This window comes from Vombatus ursinus, unplaced genomic scaffold (genome assembly GCF_900497805.2).
Source record: "Vombatus ursinus unplaced genomic scaffold, bare-nosed wombat genome assembly UNPS02014801.1, whole genome shotgun sequence".
NCBI classification, from domain to species: Eukaryota; Metazoa; Chordata; class Mammalia; order Diprotodontia; family Vombatidae; genus Vombatus; species Vombatus ursinus.
In genome coordinates, this window is record NW_020954579.1 from 14,238,735 (window position 1) to 14,254,183 (window position 15,449).

Below are 15,449 nucleotides of genomic sequence, written 5' to 3' on the forward strand. Positions count from 1 at the left end.
ATCCAGTTATGAAGAGTCCTTAAGGATTTCCTTTGCTTCCTGTCTCTTCTCCCATGGGATCCACCAGCCTAAGCCCTAGAACACTTTAGAATCAACACTGATCCAGGGAATTCTGTGGGAAATAGAACTAAATATGTGATTTCATTAATATAGGGAACTCCTGAATGAAGAAACTCTTTAAGCAGATCAAACTTCAAGCCTTGGAGCATTGCCTAGAGTGCTGAGAGGTTGTGACTTGCCCAGGGTCACCAAGCCAGTGTGGATCAGTGAACCTGGGCCTTCCTGGCTCTGAGGCCAGTTCAATGTCCACTGTGCAACACTGCCTTTGTGGGAAATAAACAAAACCATTTTCCTCCTGGGTTGAAATGGATCACAGCTGACCCTGAAACTCTACAGCTCAATCCTGATGTTCTCTGATTAGGAAAACTTCCCACTTTAGGGTCACATAGTGACCTTGAAAATTTGCCTGAATTTTTTGGCATCATTCCTGAAAGTCAGACATAGCAGGGCCCTTTTATACTTCAGTTCCACTGACAGCAGTTGACATTTACAAAGCCTTTTCACATACATAATCTCATTTTGTCCTCACAACCCTGTGATGAAGTATTCTTCCCCCTACCCTTTTACAGATAAGTAAACTGAGGCAGCTTCAGTCAGTCAATAAACAAGCATTTATTTAGCACATACCATGTGCCAGGTACTGTGCTAAGAGATACAAGGAGCTTAAATTCTAATGGGGGAGTCAATTCATAAATAACTATATACACACATAGAGATTTATGGTGGGGAAGGGAGAAGTATGAGGGGAAAGCAGCTTGGTGTGGCAGCTAAAGACCTGGCCCTAGGGTTAAAAACAAAAAAACTTGCATTTTAAGGTCTGCCTTGATCTCCACTCCACCCCCCACCTCAACTCTGTAAAAAGTTAAGAGGAAAAAAATTGAAAGCAGATGTGGATTTTCATTGTTGGAGGGAGTTATTTCATTGGGAGGAATGAAGTCACAGGTCCAGTCCAAACAAACAAAACTCTGAGGCTCACAGAGATTAAGGGACTTGTTTGTAGTCACAGTGCTGGTGTCAGAGCCAGAACTTAAAGCTAGGCCATCTTCCTAAGCCCAGTGTTCTTTCTGCCTTCGGTTCTCTGCACTCACACGAGCCCCAAACCATGTCCCTCCACTTAACTAGGTTCAGTAGGCTGGTTCAGTGTCCCCAGAGCTGCTTCAGTGGAGGGGTAGGGAGTACACCATGCCGTGAACAGCAGGCTCTGGTCTGCTGTCAGAGTGGTGTGAAGCAAAGCCATGTCAGTGGGAACACTGGAAGCCATTAAGCTGTCTTCCTGCAAGAACTTACTGACACCATCCTGTCTCTGACACCCTCCGTGGCTACTTATCACTTCCTTCCCCACATGTGCCTTCTTTGCAAACAATAGCACCTCAGGCCCCAATTAACGTACACATCTCACCCTCCTCTCATCCTTCCTGCCCTGAATGGAAATCTCAGCTCCCAGAGTTTCATTCTCCTGGCCCACAAGTAGAAGACATCTTTTAGATATCAGATTGTTGTTATTCCAGGGGATCTGGGGTTAAATGCGTCAGACTTAGAGGTTTTTCTATATTCCTGTCAGCCTCTTCCCCAGTGACCATAGCATAGACCACTCCCAAAGCGGGCAAGCCCTATACCTGTCTTCTTTCTTACTTCTGATTTTCCCTGCCTCTCTTTCAATCGCTGTTGGCTTGTTAATTGGAAGGGGCACACCTCTACCTCCACTGTTCCAGTCATGGGAGCTTCAGGTAATGCCCTTTCCCCTCAGTGCTGTACTCCTGTGCTGCCCATGTTGGAGAAGCCCTGTGGACCCATGCAAAGGCTTGGTTCCAATAACCCTCCTTTTCTCTCCCCCAGGCACCTGGCAGGTGGACAACAATGCTATCAGTTGCCGGAACAGCCAGTGCTGGCACTTGTCATCAAGCAGCCTGGAGGACCCTGAGAACGAGCCTTGTGGAAGGGGCTCCATGGCTATCTGAAGAGTCCTAGTCCGTGTCACAAGGCCCTTTTTCCATCCTTACATTCCAACGCGTCCCCCACTGGACTGCTGACCTCCTGGGTATTCCCACTAAGACCTGTGCTGACTTTTTATATTTGTGTGTAAAACTGGATGTCAAGGTCATTCTCCACCTTGCTCAGCCTCTCCTACTCCCTGGATCTCCACTTGGAACAGACTGGAAGTCCCTCTACCTGGAGCTAAAGTCAAGTTGATGAACTGTGGTTCATCACTGCCTTTTCACAGACTTCTGCCCCATCTCCCCTCTTAGGTAGAACAGAGTCTGTGTGCTGGCTGCCTAGTCTCCTTTTTTCTCCTTAGGTTTACAGCAGGAAGGCTCAGAAAATTGGCTGCTTCGCTTTCCTTTACCCATGTTACATTATCTGACCTCCAGCACAATTAAACCACATTGGCAACTCTCCTTTTGGGTTAGCCCTCATCCATGGCAAAGCAAAGAAGGCATGCGGTACTAAGCTATCTTGAAGCAGTTCCTCCACCTACTCTGAAAAGTGGCATCCACTGGGATGGTTGAGTCTTTTTTACCATAGAAGACTAGCTTTTGCCTCTTTGTGCTCTGTCCTGTAGACAGGACCACTCCTTTATGAGGAACCTTGACATTAAGTTCTCAACTGTTTGTGCCCCGGGCAATATACATGGATGAAGGTCTGCCATCCTCCTTCCAGATGTGTGTAGTATGTACCAGTGTTTTTCACATTAGTGACCAGGAACTGTGGGGAAAGGAACGAGGGTTTGAAGGAGAGCCTCAGATGTCTGGAGGGGAGGGGAGGATAGGAGAGGGGAGGCATGTGGCATAAGTGAACTCACTGAGCTATATGAAGGGAGTGAGCAGGCCTCCTCCACCTCCAGGCCTTCCCCCTTACATTCCTTCCTGATTAGCCTTAGCTGACACTAAGAGGTACAATGGAGGAGCAGATCTGTTACTGCGTAGAACTTGGATTGCAATATAGTTCAGGTCAAATGAGGTGCATACAATAAAATCCTGAACCAAAAAGATTAGCCTCTAAGTCAGGTATCATTCCTGTTGTTCCGTTAGGATTATTTGGAAGAGTTCTGGATACTGTTCAGTTAATAGTGTTTAAAAGAGAGATCATAGGCTCTTGTGGTAGGGGGAGAGTGAGTAGGCAATGTGGAAAAGTGACAGGGCACAGGTGTCCTTGAAGAATACTTATTTTCCAGGGGAGCTCTCTTGTACTCCTGTGCTGGAAAGCGTATGCAAGTCCATGCTCTAAAGACCTGGAATCCTGAAAAAAGCCTCAACTCCCCTCTTTCCCCATGGTTTCCTGCCCTAGGAGAGGTCTGTATACAACCTAGTGGTCTAACTGTACATTCCCTGAGGTATAAGAAGCCTATCCAGGTGTAGATACAAACCAGTTTTTATTTTGGGGGTTTTGTCCTCTAGTATTCCTGGTTATGGCTTGACAACTCAAAAGCTTAATAACTAAGGCAGTGTAATTCTTAACACGTCTCCAAAAGTCCCCAGTAGGAGTGGATTGGCTGGTATATTGGTCCCTTACCTGTCCCACAATCACTCTCTTTCCTAAAGCAAAAATTAAAACAAGCATAGTTAAGCAATAAGCCCTTTTCTTAGGCCTATATAATCTGAGTGGTTACATCAGTGAGCATGCAGACCTACCTCTCGAAGTCACTAGGTAGTGTTAAACAGGATGCTTGGGGGAGGAGATGGGTGAATGGAGACAAGAGTTAAACAGTAGCTAAGACAGCCAGGAGCCTTAAACCAAAATAAATATCCTCATTCCCTTTACTGATTACCTGTGTCTTTTGATGCTGGGGTGTCAGAACCTACAGCTCATCCCTCTGCCTCAAGTAGCTAGCAAGAACCTCAAGGCTGTGTCCCTGAAGGAAGGCGTAGTCATCCTTTCCTTGTTTCTAAAATGTCTCCCCACCCCCAACTGCCAATATGTAAATGTGGTGGAAACAGCCTCTTAGCCCCTTCTTCCTTAGATAGTTCCTCTTCCCCCCCCCCCATTTAGATACTTGGCAGGTAGTTATTCCATTCAGGAGGACCTGACAAAATCCATGCTATGAAGATGTGAGGTACTTGCCAGCCTGGCTTTGAAAAGACCACCCCACCTCCAAGCAACAATACCAACCATGGTCTCCTTGGACCCTATCAGGCAAAGAAAACACATCAGGGATAAAACCATGATATTCCTAAGAGAGAGTGAAAAAGGCAGGTCAAGAAGTACCAGCAGAGGGAGGCCACCTCCCTCCTCTGTAGTGGATCCAGTGGGGGAAGAAGGAAGGTCTGGTGGGAGCCATGGGATAAAGAATGACTTGAATAGGATAAGCTAGAACAGCAAATCACTCCCTTGCTACACCTCATTTTGTTGCCATCCTATTATTTTCCAGGGATGGGATGGTTTTGATTTGCTCACCAAGACATTTTCTTCCTTCTCCCATTCGGCAACCCAGTTCTATTCCACCTGGAATCCCTACCATTCTGGGAGCTTTTAGTGCATGTGGAGCACTTTCATAACCATGAAAGTATCTTATTTCAAAGTGATGCTGGGGCTGGTGCAAAAGTGGCATGATGTTTCCTAGAGACTTTGCACACTTTGTGTGTATTTGTGTGCTTACTGTTGGTGACAGTATATGCATCCCCTGTTACCTTCAGGGTGCACACATAGGTATGCGGCAGGTGCCAGGTCAACAATGCAATGTTTATGGATTGCTGCATGGTTCTCAAAAGTGAATAAAACTGTTTACAAGAGGAAGGGTCAGCTGGTGACTGAGAATTTGGCCTGCTTGTGAGAGATTTTGTGCTACTTTCCCCAAAACATCCTGCAGTTACTAAAGAGGTTCCCTGGAGGTAGGAGATGTGGAAGAGTAAGAGGTCAAGGTATAGGGCGGAGGGAATGCTTCTTGGTGGGAGTTAACATGCCTTTCCCAGAGCTTCCACACCAACCTCCTGGGCAACAGCTCCCCTTTCCCTCCCCCAGATGACCCCAGTTCTCCCTGTACAGGCCTGTATGATGTGTGACACCCCTCCCCGACCCTTGATTCTGCTAAGGCAAACTAGAGAGCTTCTAAGCACACTGAGGTCTTCAATAATTAAACAGCTGGAACGTTACTGACAAGGGGGAAGCCAGAGGAATGGAGGGAGGGGGCTCCTTTTTGCCAAAAGTTAAGAAACTACAGGTACATTGGAGTTTCTCACCTTGCTCTTTGAGGTTTGCAGTCTTGGGCCCCCTTCCCGCTAATATATTAGGGGAGAGGGGGAATGGACAAAAGGTACGGTGGTTATTCAGTGAAAAGTGGCTTTCCCCAGCTGGCTGGCCAAGGCAAAAAGAAGGATAATGCCCCTGAGCTCTACTCCGGGCTGCTCCCTTGCTTGTTTCCTGGGTAGTGGCATTGGAGAGACACACAGACATGCCAGCGACCTTGGAATACCCTGGGGATCAGGGTCTGGGGGACAGAAAAAGAACTAGGGGAGCAGGAAAGGCTGCAGGAGCTTGATCGAGTATCCCCGCACAGCCCAGAGAAGGAGGCCCCTAGTCCGCGCCTGAAGCTCAATCCCAGGGAGCTTCCCGTAGTTTTGAGTTCATCAACCGGCAGTCAAGCAGGGCGGGGAGAGGGGGCAACCGGCGAAATGGTAGAGCGGCCTCCCGGGAATACAGGCGGGGAGCTGGGAGCTGCGCGGGTCTCCAGCTCTCAGCGCGGGGCCCACAGAGCTGGGCGCGGGAATGCACGGAGCGAAGGGGGCGGGGTGAGGACCGAGGAGAAGTACCGAGTTCGAAGCAAGGTAGCGGGGTTGAGAGTGGCAAGTGCCCGCGGTCTCCATGGAGACGCGCGGACCAATGGCTGCCGCAGAAGCTGTTTATGGGGGTGGGGCGTCGCCATGGCAGCGAGAGAAGCCTTCCCGAGCAGCTACTTAATGCCGGTCCCAGGGCCGCCAGTGCTCAGAAAAGCTCAGCCGGGAGGGGGGGGTGGGACGAGGGGAGCTGGCGGAGCCACGAGCTGGGGGCGGAGAGTGGCGGGGGGCGGGGTGGGGGGGGGAACACTTTCCTTCCAGAACCTTCCTTGGGCCGGGGCCGCGCTCTGAGCCAGGTAAGGGGCGGGAGCGGGGAGGGAAAAATAAAGAGGGAAGAAGGCGGGAGGGAAGACTGGGGCAGGGGCCAGACGGGGCAGTCAGTGCTAAGCGGGCTTCCTCGTCCCAGGGGCTGACGCCCCCACGGGTTTGGGGAGCCAAGTCCTCCCGCCCGCCTCTGCTCCGGTCCCCAGCTGTCCCTGTGGCTTCTCCCGTCTTGACTTCTCATTTTTCCGCCCTCCCTTCCTGTAGAGCTGGCTCCCTGCTCCCCTCTCCACCATTTCTGCTGTGGTTTGGGGGTGAACCCACTGGATGCCCGTTCTTGTAAGAAAGCGGGAAAGCTCAGGGGGCCCGGACCGCCTGCCCCCGGACCTTTTGGGCTAGGAAAGTCCACCCTAGCGCGTTTCGGGGCAGGAAAAAGAAGGCGAGAAAAAAGGAGTGGGCTTTCTGAAGTTGGGGCTGGACTCATCCGGACCCGACGTATTCCGTGTCTCGCCTTCTTTATCCCAGCTCAAGACACGGGAGAAGCCCTTCTACCCCTGCCCCCTACTCACCCCGACTCCCACCTCCGTCCCACCCTGGCAAGGCGATTTAACAAAAACCCACACCTCCCCGGGGCTCGATTCCTGCTTCTCCCCTGGGGTGAAGGGTGCGTTCAGTCTTAGCTCTGTCTCACCCACCCACCCACTTCCCAGGCTTGACTGGCCCGACGTGTTTCCTGGAGGCAGCCTCGGGATGGATCTAAGCACCGCCACGGCCACCCGGGAGACCCTTTAAGTGGAGCCGCGGTCACTGGGCCAGAGAACGCAGGAGGACCGTCCCCGCGCTCAGCACTTGGATGTTGAGCTCACCCGCGGGGAGGCGCCCCCAGACATGGCAGAGAATTGGCTGCGTCTCTCTGGAGCGGGGGCGGTGGAGGAGGGCGGTCTGGAGGAACCCAGCGGCCTGGATGACAGCCTGACTAGCCTGCAGTGGCTGCAGGAATTCTCCATCCTCAACGCCAAGGCCCCCTCCCTGCCCCCTGGGGGGACTGACCCCCATGGCTACCACCAGGTGCCAGGTTCAGTAGCCCCTGGCTCACCCCTGGCTGCAGATCCCGCCTGCCTGGGACAGCCACACACCCCTGGCAAGCCCACCTCCTCCTGTACTTCTCGGAGTGCTCCTGCTGGGCTGCAGGCCCCACCCCCCGACGACGTGGACTATGCCACCAACCCCCACGTGAAGCCACCCTACTCCTACGCCACGCTTATTTGCATGGCCATGCAGGCCAGCAAGGCAACCAAGATCACGCTTTCCGCCATCTACAAGTGGATCACAGATAACTTCTGCTACTTCCGCCATGCTGACCCCACATGGCAGGTAGGGAGGGCACTCAGGCAGGGACCATTCCCCCACCCCAATTCGACTCCACGCTAGGGACTAAACCTTACCCTTTCGTGGTACCAACTCAACTCATCCTTCATTCTACTCTCCCTCTCTCCCAAATCCAAAGTGGGCGGGAAAGCTGTCACCAGGCATTTCTTTCTCCTAGTTAGGACACCTTGAAGTGTGTGCAGTCCTTCCAACAATATATCTGAGTTGGGCTTGGATCTTTGTTCCAGGTGTTTGGAAGGTTGGATTTCCCAGATTTCTGATCTGGAAATTGGATCAGAATTGGGACAGTATGGGCCCCTGGTGGTCTTAGTGGTGGGGGAAATTGGACCAGAAGAAGGAACAGAACAGTGCCTCCTTAGAGAACATGGGAAGTGTGAACTTTACCATCATTTAGATTCTCTAAGTCACTTGGTGTGTTTAGTTGGGAAGAGTCAGTCAGTGTGTGTGTGTGTGCTCAGGGACATTATTCCGAGGATGGGCAGAAGTTTTATCCAAGGCCCTAGAACCTTGTTTCAAGGTCACATGAGTGAGAATTCCAAGAACTTAAACCTTGAGGTTTAAGAATCCCCAGCCCTAACCAACACTTTTTTTTTCTTTTTCTTTTTCTTTTTTTTTTTTGCCACTATCTTCCCCAAGCTCCGTTTTGAAATTGACAAGCTGAACTTTTGGGGGTGTTTATTCAGGGGAGGGAGGGAAGCAGTAAGGTGTGATAAGCAGCTATGACTCCCTTCTGGGATGTGTATATATGCACCCTTCCTGGCTGTGTGAATGTGTGCCCTTCCTGTAGCTGCAGACCCCCCTGGTGGCCTCTCCCCAGTTTCCTGACTCAGCTCCTCCCCTTTCTCTGTCTTCCTACTCTCCCTGGGGGGGCAATTACCTGAGCCAGATGCTCCCCACGGGGGATCTGCCTGTGGCTCTTATTAACTGTTCCAAGGCTCTGGAACTTGACATAGCACAGCCAAGGGGCCAAGGCCGCCATGTAAACAGCCTTGCCAGGGCTTCCAACAGAGGCAGGCCCTGGGTCCTGCTTCCCTAAGTGGAACACCGTGGTTTAGAGACATACTTGAGCTCCATGGAGGAAGGGATCAAAGGAAGGATGATAGAGCAGAGACCAGGTTAGACTCAGCAGAAGGATCAGGGCCCCAGAGGCAGCAAAGGTCCCAGGGGAACTCTTCCCCCACCAAGGCTAGTGTGGGTCTCTCCCCAAAAGTCTCTGTAAGGGACTCTGAATCGCCTTTCCCAAAAGCGGTGTTGACACTCTCGAGCCTGGGAGAAAGTGGATGGTGGAGGTAAGAGGGGGTGAGGGGCAGACTACAGGTTCCTAATCCCAAGCCATTCACACTTGGCTGAAGTTTGAACCCTGACTTCCAGGCAATTGCTATCTAAAGAACTGGAGCTTTGACAGGGTGGGGGAGGTGGGAGAGTGTGAGACAGAACCCCAACCCTATTGCATGGAGAGGCTGGGGCACCAGGAATGAGAGCTATGTTTCTAGCTGGATAATAATCAACTGAGGCTGGTGGGTGGGAGGAAGGGGGCTCTGGAGGCTAAGGACCTGGGCCAGCCGCAGGCTTAGCAAATAGTGAAAGTTCCTGGATCCTCAGCCCTGCCCTGCCCCCCCACCCCTCCTCACACATGTGTGCACGCACACACACACACACACACACACACACACACACACACTGTCTGTTGAGCAGATATGTCTTCATTCTCCCAGCTTCCAACCATAAACAGCCTGGTCCTGCCAGCCGTAGGCAGAGGGTGACAGCAGGTCCAGACCCTGGGGGAGCTGAGGGTTTTGGCCAAGGGCCGGGAAGGGCAGGAGAAAGGGAGGGAGTGGGATTGGAGGCGGGTGGCACTCAGAGCCACCCTGTGGCTCAGAGCTCAGATGGCTGAGCAGGCAGATATCCCAGCAACAGGAAACAAAAGCCCCCAACAGTGTCCCAGCTCCCAGTGTCCCACAGCTGGGGTCTGAGAGCGGGGATCCAGACAGTCAGGCCAGAGGGCTCCCCTTCCCTGGCTCTATTGCCTTATAGGAGATCATAGCACAAAGGAGGATGTGCTACCTCTCCTCTCCCCCTACTTGCTTTCCTGTGCCCAGACTCGTCTGGTTCCTTTCCCTTCCCCCATTGACCCTTGACCCTTCTCTTTCTGCCCAGAATTCCATCCGCCACAACCTGTCCCTGAACAAGTGCTTCATCAAAGTGCCTCGGGAGAAGGATGAGCCAGGCAAGGGTGGCTTTTGGCGCATTGACCCCCAGTACGCAGAACGGCTACTGAGCGGTGCCTTCAAGAAGCGGCGGCTGCCCCCCGTCCACATCCACCCGGCCTTTGCCCGCCAAACCCCCCAAGAGCCCGAGACGGGCACCTGGGCGACACCCCTGGCCATAAACCCCGAGGCCCAGCAGCTGTTGCGAGAATTTGAGGAGGCCACTGGCGGTGAGACAGGCTGGGCAGCAGGCGAGGTCCGGGCCGGGCACAAGCGCAAGCAGCCTCTGCCCAAGCGAGTGGCCAAGGCACCATGGCCCAGCAGCACCACCCTGCTGAGCCAGGAGGAGCAGGGGGAGCTTGAGCCTCTCAAGGGAGACTTCGACTGGGAGGCCATTTTTGATGCAGGCACACTAGGTGGGGAGCTGGGCACCCTGGAGGCCCTGGATCTGAGCCCCCCGCTGAGCCCAGCCAACCGCAGCAATGTCGACCTGACAGTACATGGTCACCACATCGACTGCCCTGCCACCTGGGGCCCCTCCACTGAACCAGCCACAGATGGACTGGACTTTGACGAGACCTTCTTGGCCACCTCCTTCCTGCAACATCCCTGGGATGAGAGCCATGGGAGCTGCCTGCCCCCAGAGCCCCTCTTTGAGGCTGGTGATGCCACCCTGGCTATTGACCTAAACGAGTGGGCCAGTGTGGGTGCCTTCTTGTAAAAGGCTGGGACCCTCCCCTCCCCACACCTTTGGACATAAGCCTCAGAATCAGGGCCCAGAACTCCCCCAAAATAGGAGCCTCAAAGACATGCCTTCTCCTCCCAGGCAGGCGCTGACAGGTCTTCTGAGGATGGGACAACTTTCAGGCTCATGCTGCCCCTAGGCAAGACTGCCCCTGGGACCCGAACCCATCTGAGAACCCAGAGGAACCAGGAATCCCCTCATACACAGTGTTGCTGCCCCTAGATTCCTTCCTAGCCCCACTACCTCCAGCAAGCAGGCCCAGAGGTCTGGATGGCCCAGTTCTGTCTCCTCTCTTTCTCAGTGTGCATCTCTGCCTGTCTCTTTCTCTCTTCCCCAGGTCTCTATCCAGGGAAAGTTCCCAGGTACAGCAGATGCTAATTAGGTGAAAGCAAATTAAATCCCTGGAGGCTTCTCCCAGCAAGGCCTTCCTGGGGATGGGGACCTGGCCAAGGATTGGGGAGGAGCAGGAGGAAGGCTAGTATGTAAGGAGGGGCCAGGAAACTAGAGCCAGAAGTAAGGGAAAGGAGTCCTTGGGCTGAGGGGGAAGGGCATATATACTCTCTGAGGCCGGTGAGGTCCAGCAGTGGCCTCCCTTTAGTTTGGGCCCCAAACCCTTGAGGCAGAGCAGAAGGTGCAGATTGTGGACTTTCTGAATTGGAGGCTTGACTCCAGGTCCAGGAGGCATTTGGGATTCACAGGCAAGTCCCCCCTTCCTGGGGGGGGGGCAGCTGAGCAGGGCTGGGGAGCATACTAATGTAGTGAGTGTAGCTGTAGCTAAGAGAGGGTAGACTGATTTAACTGGGAATGGGACCCCCTGACTCAGTGGAGTTACTGGAACTGGGTCTCAGAGGGCTGAGGTATAGGAATGGGGTGTGGGGGAGGGTGGGGTCCCTGCAGCTCCCCAGGGGCCCTGTCCCAGCCTGGGTCCTAGTGGACTGCAGCACCACACCCACCCATTGGGGACAATTTAACCTTTTTCATGGAAAGTTATTTACAATAAAAGAACTGAAAACAGATATTGCCCTTTCCTTTCTTCAGGGGTAGTAAAGGAGGGGAGGGGTCCTGGGTTTTGTCGGGAAAGTGGTTGCCCACATCTTGTTACTAATGACCTTCCTCCTGGGGGCTGGGGAGCCTTATCTAGGGGCCTTGAGGAGCAGGGAATCTCACACACACACACACACACACGCACACAGATACACATATATACACCTTTTCCTATAGGGGAAAGCTGAGCTTTGAAAAATGGGGAGGGAGCAGGGTACTCAGGCTGGAACTTCCCTTCCTCCATCTCCTAAGCCTCTCTGCAGGACTTGAGCTCTGGGATTTATACAGAACTACTTGCAAGGCCAGGTGAACTGATGAACTCATCTCCAGAAAAGAAAAGGAGCAGAAAGCCCTTTCACTCTGGAGCCCAGGTATAAGCAGCCCCTCCATCATGGCAATGATTGGTGAGAACTACTATAGTGGCCCTTAGGGAAACTAGCACAGTAGGGCCCCCAAGGAAAGAAGAGAAGAGAGGAGCTCCCCTGCCTCGACCTGCCTTGCCATGGTCTTCTCCTCCCACTGGCATACAAAGGCTTCGTGTGTGCCCAGGTCATAGCCAGAACCCCCACTCCCCCGCTGAGCTGGCCTGCCTGGGCTTGCCCAGCAGAGTTGGTCAGGCCCTGGGCCTGGTCCTTCATCGGGCAGGCCTGCCTCTCCATCCCCCTCCTCCAACATGTTGAGAAAAGAGGACTAAAGCATCTGGTCTGGGAATCAATCGGTCAGGCTCTGGGCCCTCACCCTGAACCATTCTCCATTCCTCCCCAGCGCCTCCCTCCCAGGTTTAGGTGTTAGAGAACCAGAGACTCAGCAGTTAATAGAGGACAGCCTGTCCCTCTCATTGCCAGTGAATGCCCACTGACCACCCCAGGCCAATATCCTTCCATGGAAACTGAGCCATAAGAGCTGGGAAGCTATCAATCAACCCTTTCCAATCCATTCATTCCCTTTGAGACTAAAGCATGCACAATGACAGTCATTCCCCACCCACCCACCAGTGCCACAAAGTCTCATAGATGCTGAGACCATGACGTAGATACCTCTGCACATCCTGATCGTGTGTGCACACTGACACACACAAGCACACACGCACGCACTCACGCACGCACACCTTTCTCTACATTCCACCTTGGCAGGAAGCCAACCTAACTAGTTATTGCCCTCTCTTGCTTCAACTCACTTGCTCATCATTCCAAATACCAGTATTCCCAGGTGGGTCAGGACTTGTCACATGGAAGCCAGCCCCTTACCTCATCCACCCTCTCTGCCTCAAGGAATAAGCTGAGATAACTGGCCCCTTCCACAGTCTGAGGGCAGGTAAGTGGCACGTGGACTTAGGAAGATCGGAGTTCAAATCCAGCCTCAGATGCTCACCGTGGCCAAGCCACTTAACCTCTGTTTGCCCTCAGTTTCCTCATCTATAGAATGGGGATAATAATAGCACCTACCTCCCAGGATTGTTGTGAGGATCAGGTGAGATAATAATTGTGAAGTGCTTAGCCCAGGGTCTGGCACAGTTATTGTTGTTATTCAGTTGTGTCTGAGTCTTCATGACTCGATTTAGGGTTTTCTTGGCAAGGGGAGTGGTTTGCCATTTCCTTCTCCAGTTTATTTTATGGGTGAGGAAACTGAGGCAAACAAGGTTGAAAGACTTGCCCAGGATCACACAGCTAGGAAGTGTCTGAAGCCAGATTTGAACTCAGGTCTTCCTGACTCCAGGCCTGGTGCTCTATCCACTGTGCCACCTAGCTGCCCCTGGCACATAGTAAGTGCTTCATAAATGTTAGCTCTTCTTATCTCCTGGAGAAGTCCAAGTAGAACTTCCTAGTCTGAGACCACTTAGGTACATAAACCAGCTCCAGACCATATTCTGTCTGGGACCTAACTGACCCCCGCTTATCCAGTACCCCTTTGACAGTTGGGCCTTCCTTCCTAGGGACAAGTGGTATAGACAGAATGTAAACATAGATTTGACTAGATTCCTGTCCAAATACAATCTTTAATAGTCCTTTCTCTTCCCTCCCTGCCTTATCCCTTCTCCCCTAACACATATACACTTTTATTTACATAGTCGTTGTCTGACTCTTTGCGATTCCATTTAGGTTTTCCCAGTAAAGATCCTGAAGTAGTTTACCATTTCTTTCTTCAGTTCATTTTACAGATGAGGAAACTGAGGCAAACAGGGTGAAGTGACTTGTCCAGGATCACACAACTAACATGTGAGTGAGGCCAGATTTGAACTCAGGAAGATGAATCTTCCTGACTTCAGGCCTGGCACTCTTTCCACTACACCACTTAGCTTCCCCTTCTATCTGCATAAGGCCCCTTCCAAAGCCGTGTCTAGATTGCTACTCAGTATGGACTTCTTCTGGAAGGCCTTGATGTCAGGGCCACACTGGTGCCTCTGAACTCAAGGGGTGAGCTTGGAGCACCCCAAGGCCAACTATGGGACTATTCATGAGCAGGAGGCAGGCTGGGTTCTCCTCCTCTTCCCTCCTTCATTCTCAATTCCCAAGCCTCTTATCCTAGAGCCCCTGAGCTCTGTACTTACAGACGAGTAATCAATGGCTCTAGATATCTCAGTTATGTCTTTAAAAGCCCCTATTTCCCAGTACTAGTCTGCCTGATTACTACACGTTCACACGCGCACACACACACGCACACACACACACTTTTCCCCTTGTACTGGCTTGTGGCTAATGTCACAAGGGCCAAATCCCTAGCATGGCCTTGCTGATACCCTTCAGATCCAGCTCAGAATTAAGAGGTCATGAGGAAGAGGTCGCCAACCCCCAACGCTTACAACATAACTACTCATTTGGGTAAGGAGGACATAATCAATCAGTACTTAATAAGGGTTTACTATATGCGGGGCACTGTATTGAGCTCTGGGGCTACAAAGAAAAGGCAAAAAAAAAATGGTGCCTGCCTGAAAGAAGCTTATACTCTAATGGGGGAAAAGCATGTACATATACAAATACACAAAAGTGACAAGGTTATCCCAGAGGGATTTTATTTTTATATTACACTAGCAGCTAGGGAGGGAGGAACAAAAGGGAAAATACTCTTGGAGAAGGTGGTGTTTTAGGGAAGCCAGAGCTTCTAAGAGGCAGGGCAACATCGGGGATGGCTTACACAAAGACACAAGAGAGACAAGAGGTGGAACATAGTATATGAGAAACAGTAAATAGGGGGCAGCTCGGTGGTGCAGTGGATAGAGCACTGGCCCTGGAGTCAGGAGGACCTGAGTTTAAATCCGGCCTCAGGCACTTACTATTTGTGTGACCCTGGCCAAGTCACTTAACCCTAATAGACTAAAAAACAAACAAACAACAGGCCAATACAACTGGCCTGTTCAGTGCATAGAGGGGAAAGATGTATAACAAAACTGATAAGGCAGTGTAGCAGAGGTTGAGCAGGGCATGCTCAGAGCAGCCCTTTCTGATTCCTTAACCACATATGCTAACTCATCAGTGGGGCACTTTTGGAGAAAATGAAGCCTAAATGCCAAACAGAGGAGTTTATATTTGATCCTAAAGATAACAGGAAGCCACTGGAGTTTAGGGGAGGGAGAGGGAACACAGCCAGACCTTCACTTGAGAACATCACTTTTGTTGTTGTTGGTCCTTTGTTTTCAAAGGGGACCAATGACTTCACAATATGGGTGACATCTTGACTTGCACTTAAATTGGATTTAAGTGAGGCAGAGTTGAGCAAAGTTGTCAGTCTCACTCTCTTCCAGAGTCATCAAAGTCCATTGGTAAGACAAAAGTCAAGACAACTGCCTAATGGCCTGGGATGCAGTGGATAACTTTGACATCCTTGAAGACTGACCAAGCTCTAAGCACTCCACAGTGCCTACTTCAGCCACCTCAAGGCCATTGGAACAAATTATTCTCATCCATCCATTCCACCAGGAAAAGTCTTTACATGCTGGGAGGTAGACATCTCCCTAACTTACCAACAAGTTTAAGGTCT

General features: G+C 51.7%; 2 protein-coding genes across 3 annotated transcripts in view; both read left to right on the plus strand.

The window, feature by feature from the left end:
• RNF157 (ring finger protein 157) overlaps positions 1–3,047 on the plus strand; it is a 129,231-nt gene extending 126,184 nt beyond the window's left edge. The window contains exon 19 of one of the 2 annotated variants that reach the window (XM_027873330.1): positions 1,897–3,047. In XM_027873330.1, coding sequence (XP_027729131.1) covers positions 1,897–2,018 — 122 coding nt within the window. In that variant the 3' untranslated portion in view covers positions 2,019–3,047. The remainder of the gene's footprint in view (positions 1–1,896) is intronic. The other variant, XM_027873331.1, reaches the window with a different exon arrangement.
• Positions 3,048–6,058: 3,011 nt separating this feature from the next.
• Positions 6,059–11,446, plus strand: FOXJ1 (forkhead box J1). The gene is made up of 3 exons (XM_027873105.1): positions 6,059–6,124; positions 6,800–7,463; positions 9,636–11,446. Exons 2-3 carry the CDS (start codon positions 6,978–6,980, stop codon positions 10,404–10,406), a joined length of 1,257 nt encoding a protein of 418 aa, XP_027728906.1. The 5' UTR covers positions 6,059–6,124; positions 6,800–6,977; the 3' UTR covers positions 10,407–11,446.
• Positions 11,447–15,449: the final 4,003 nt, after the last annotated feature.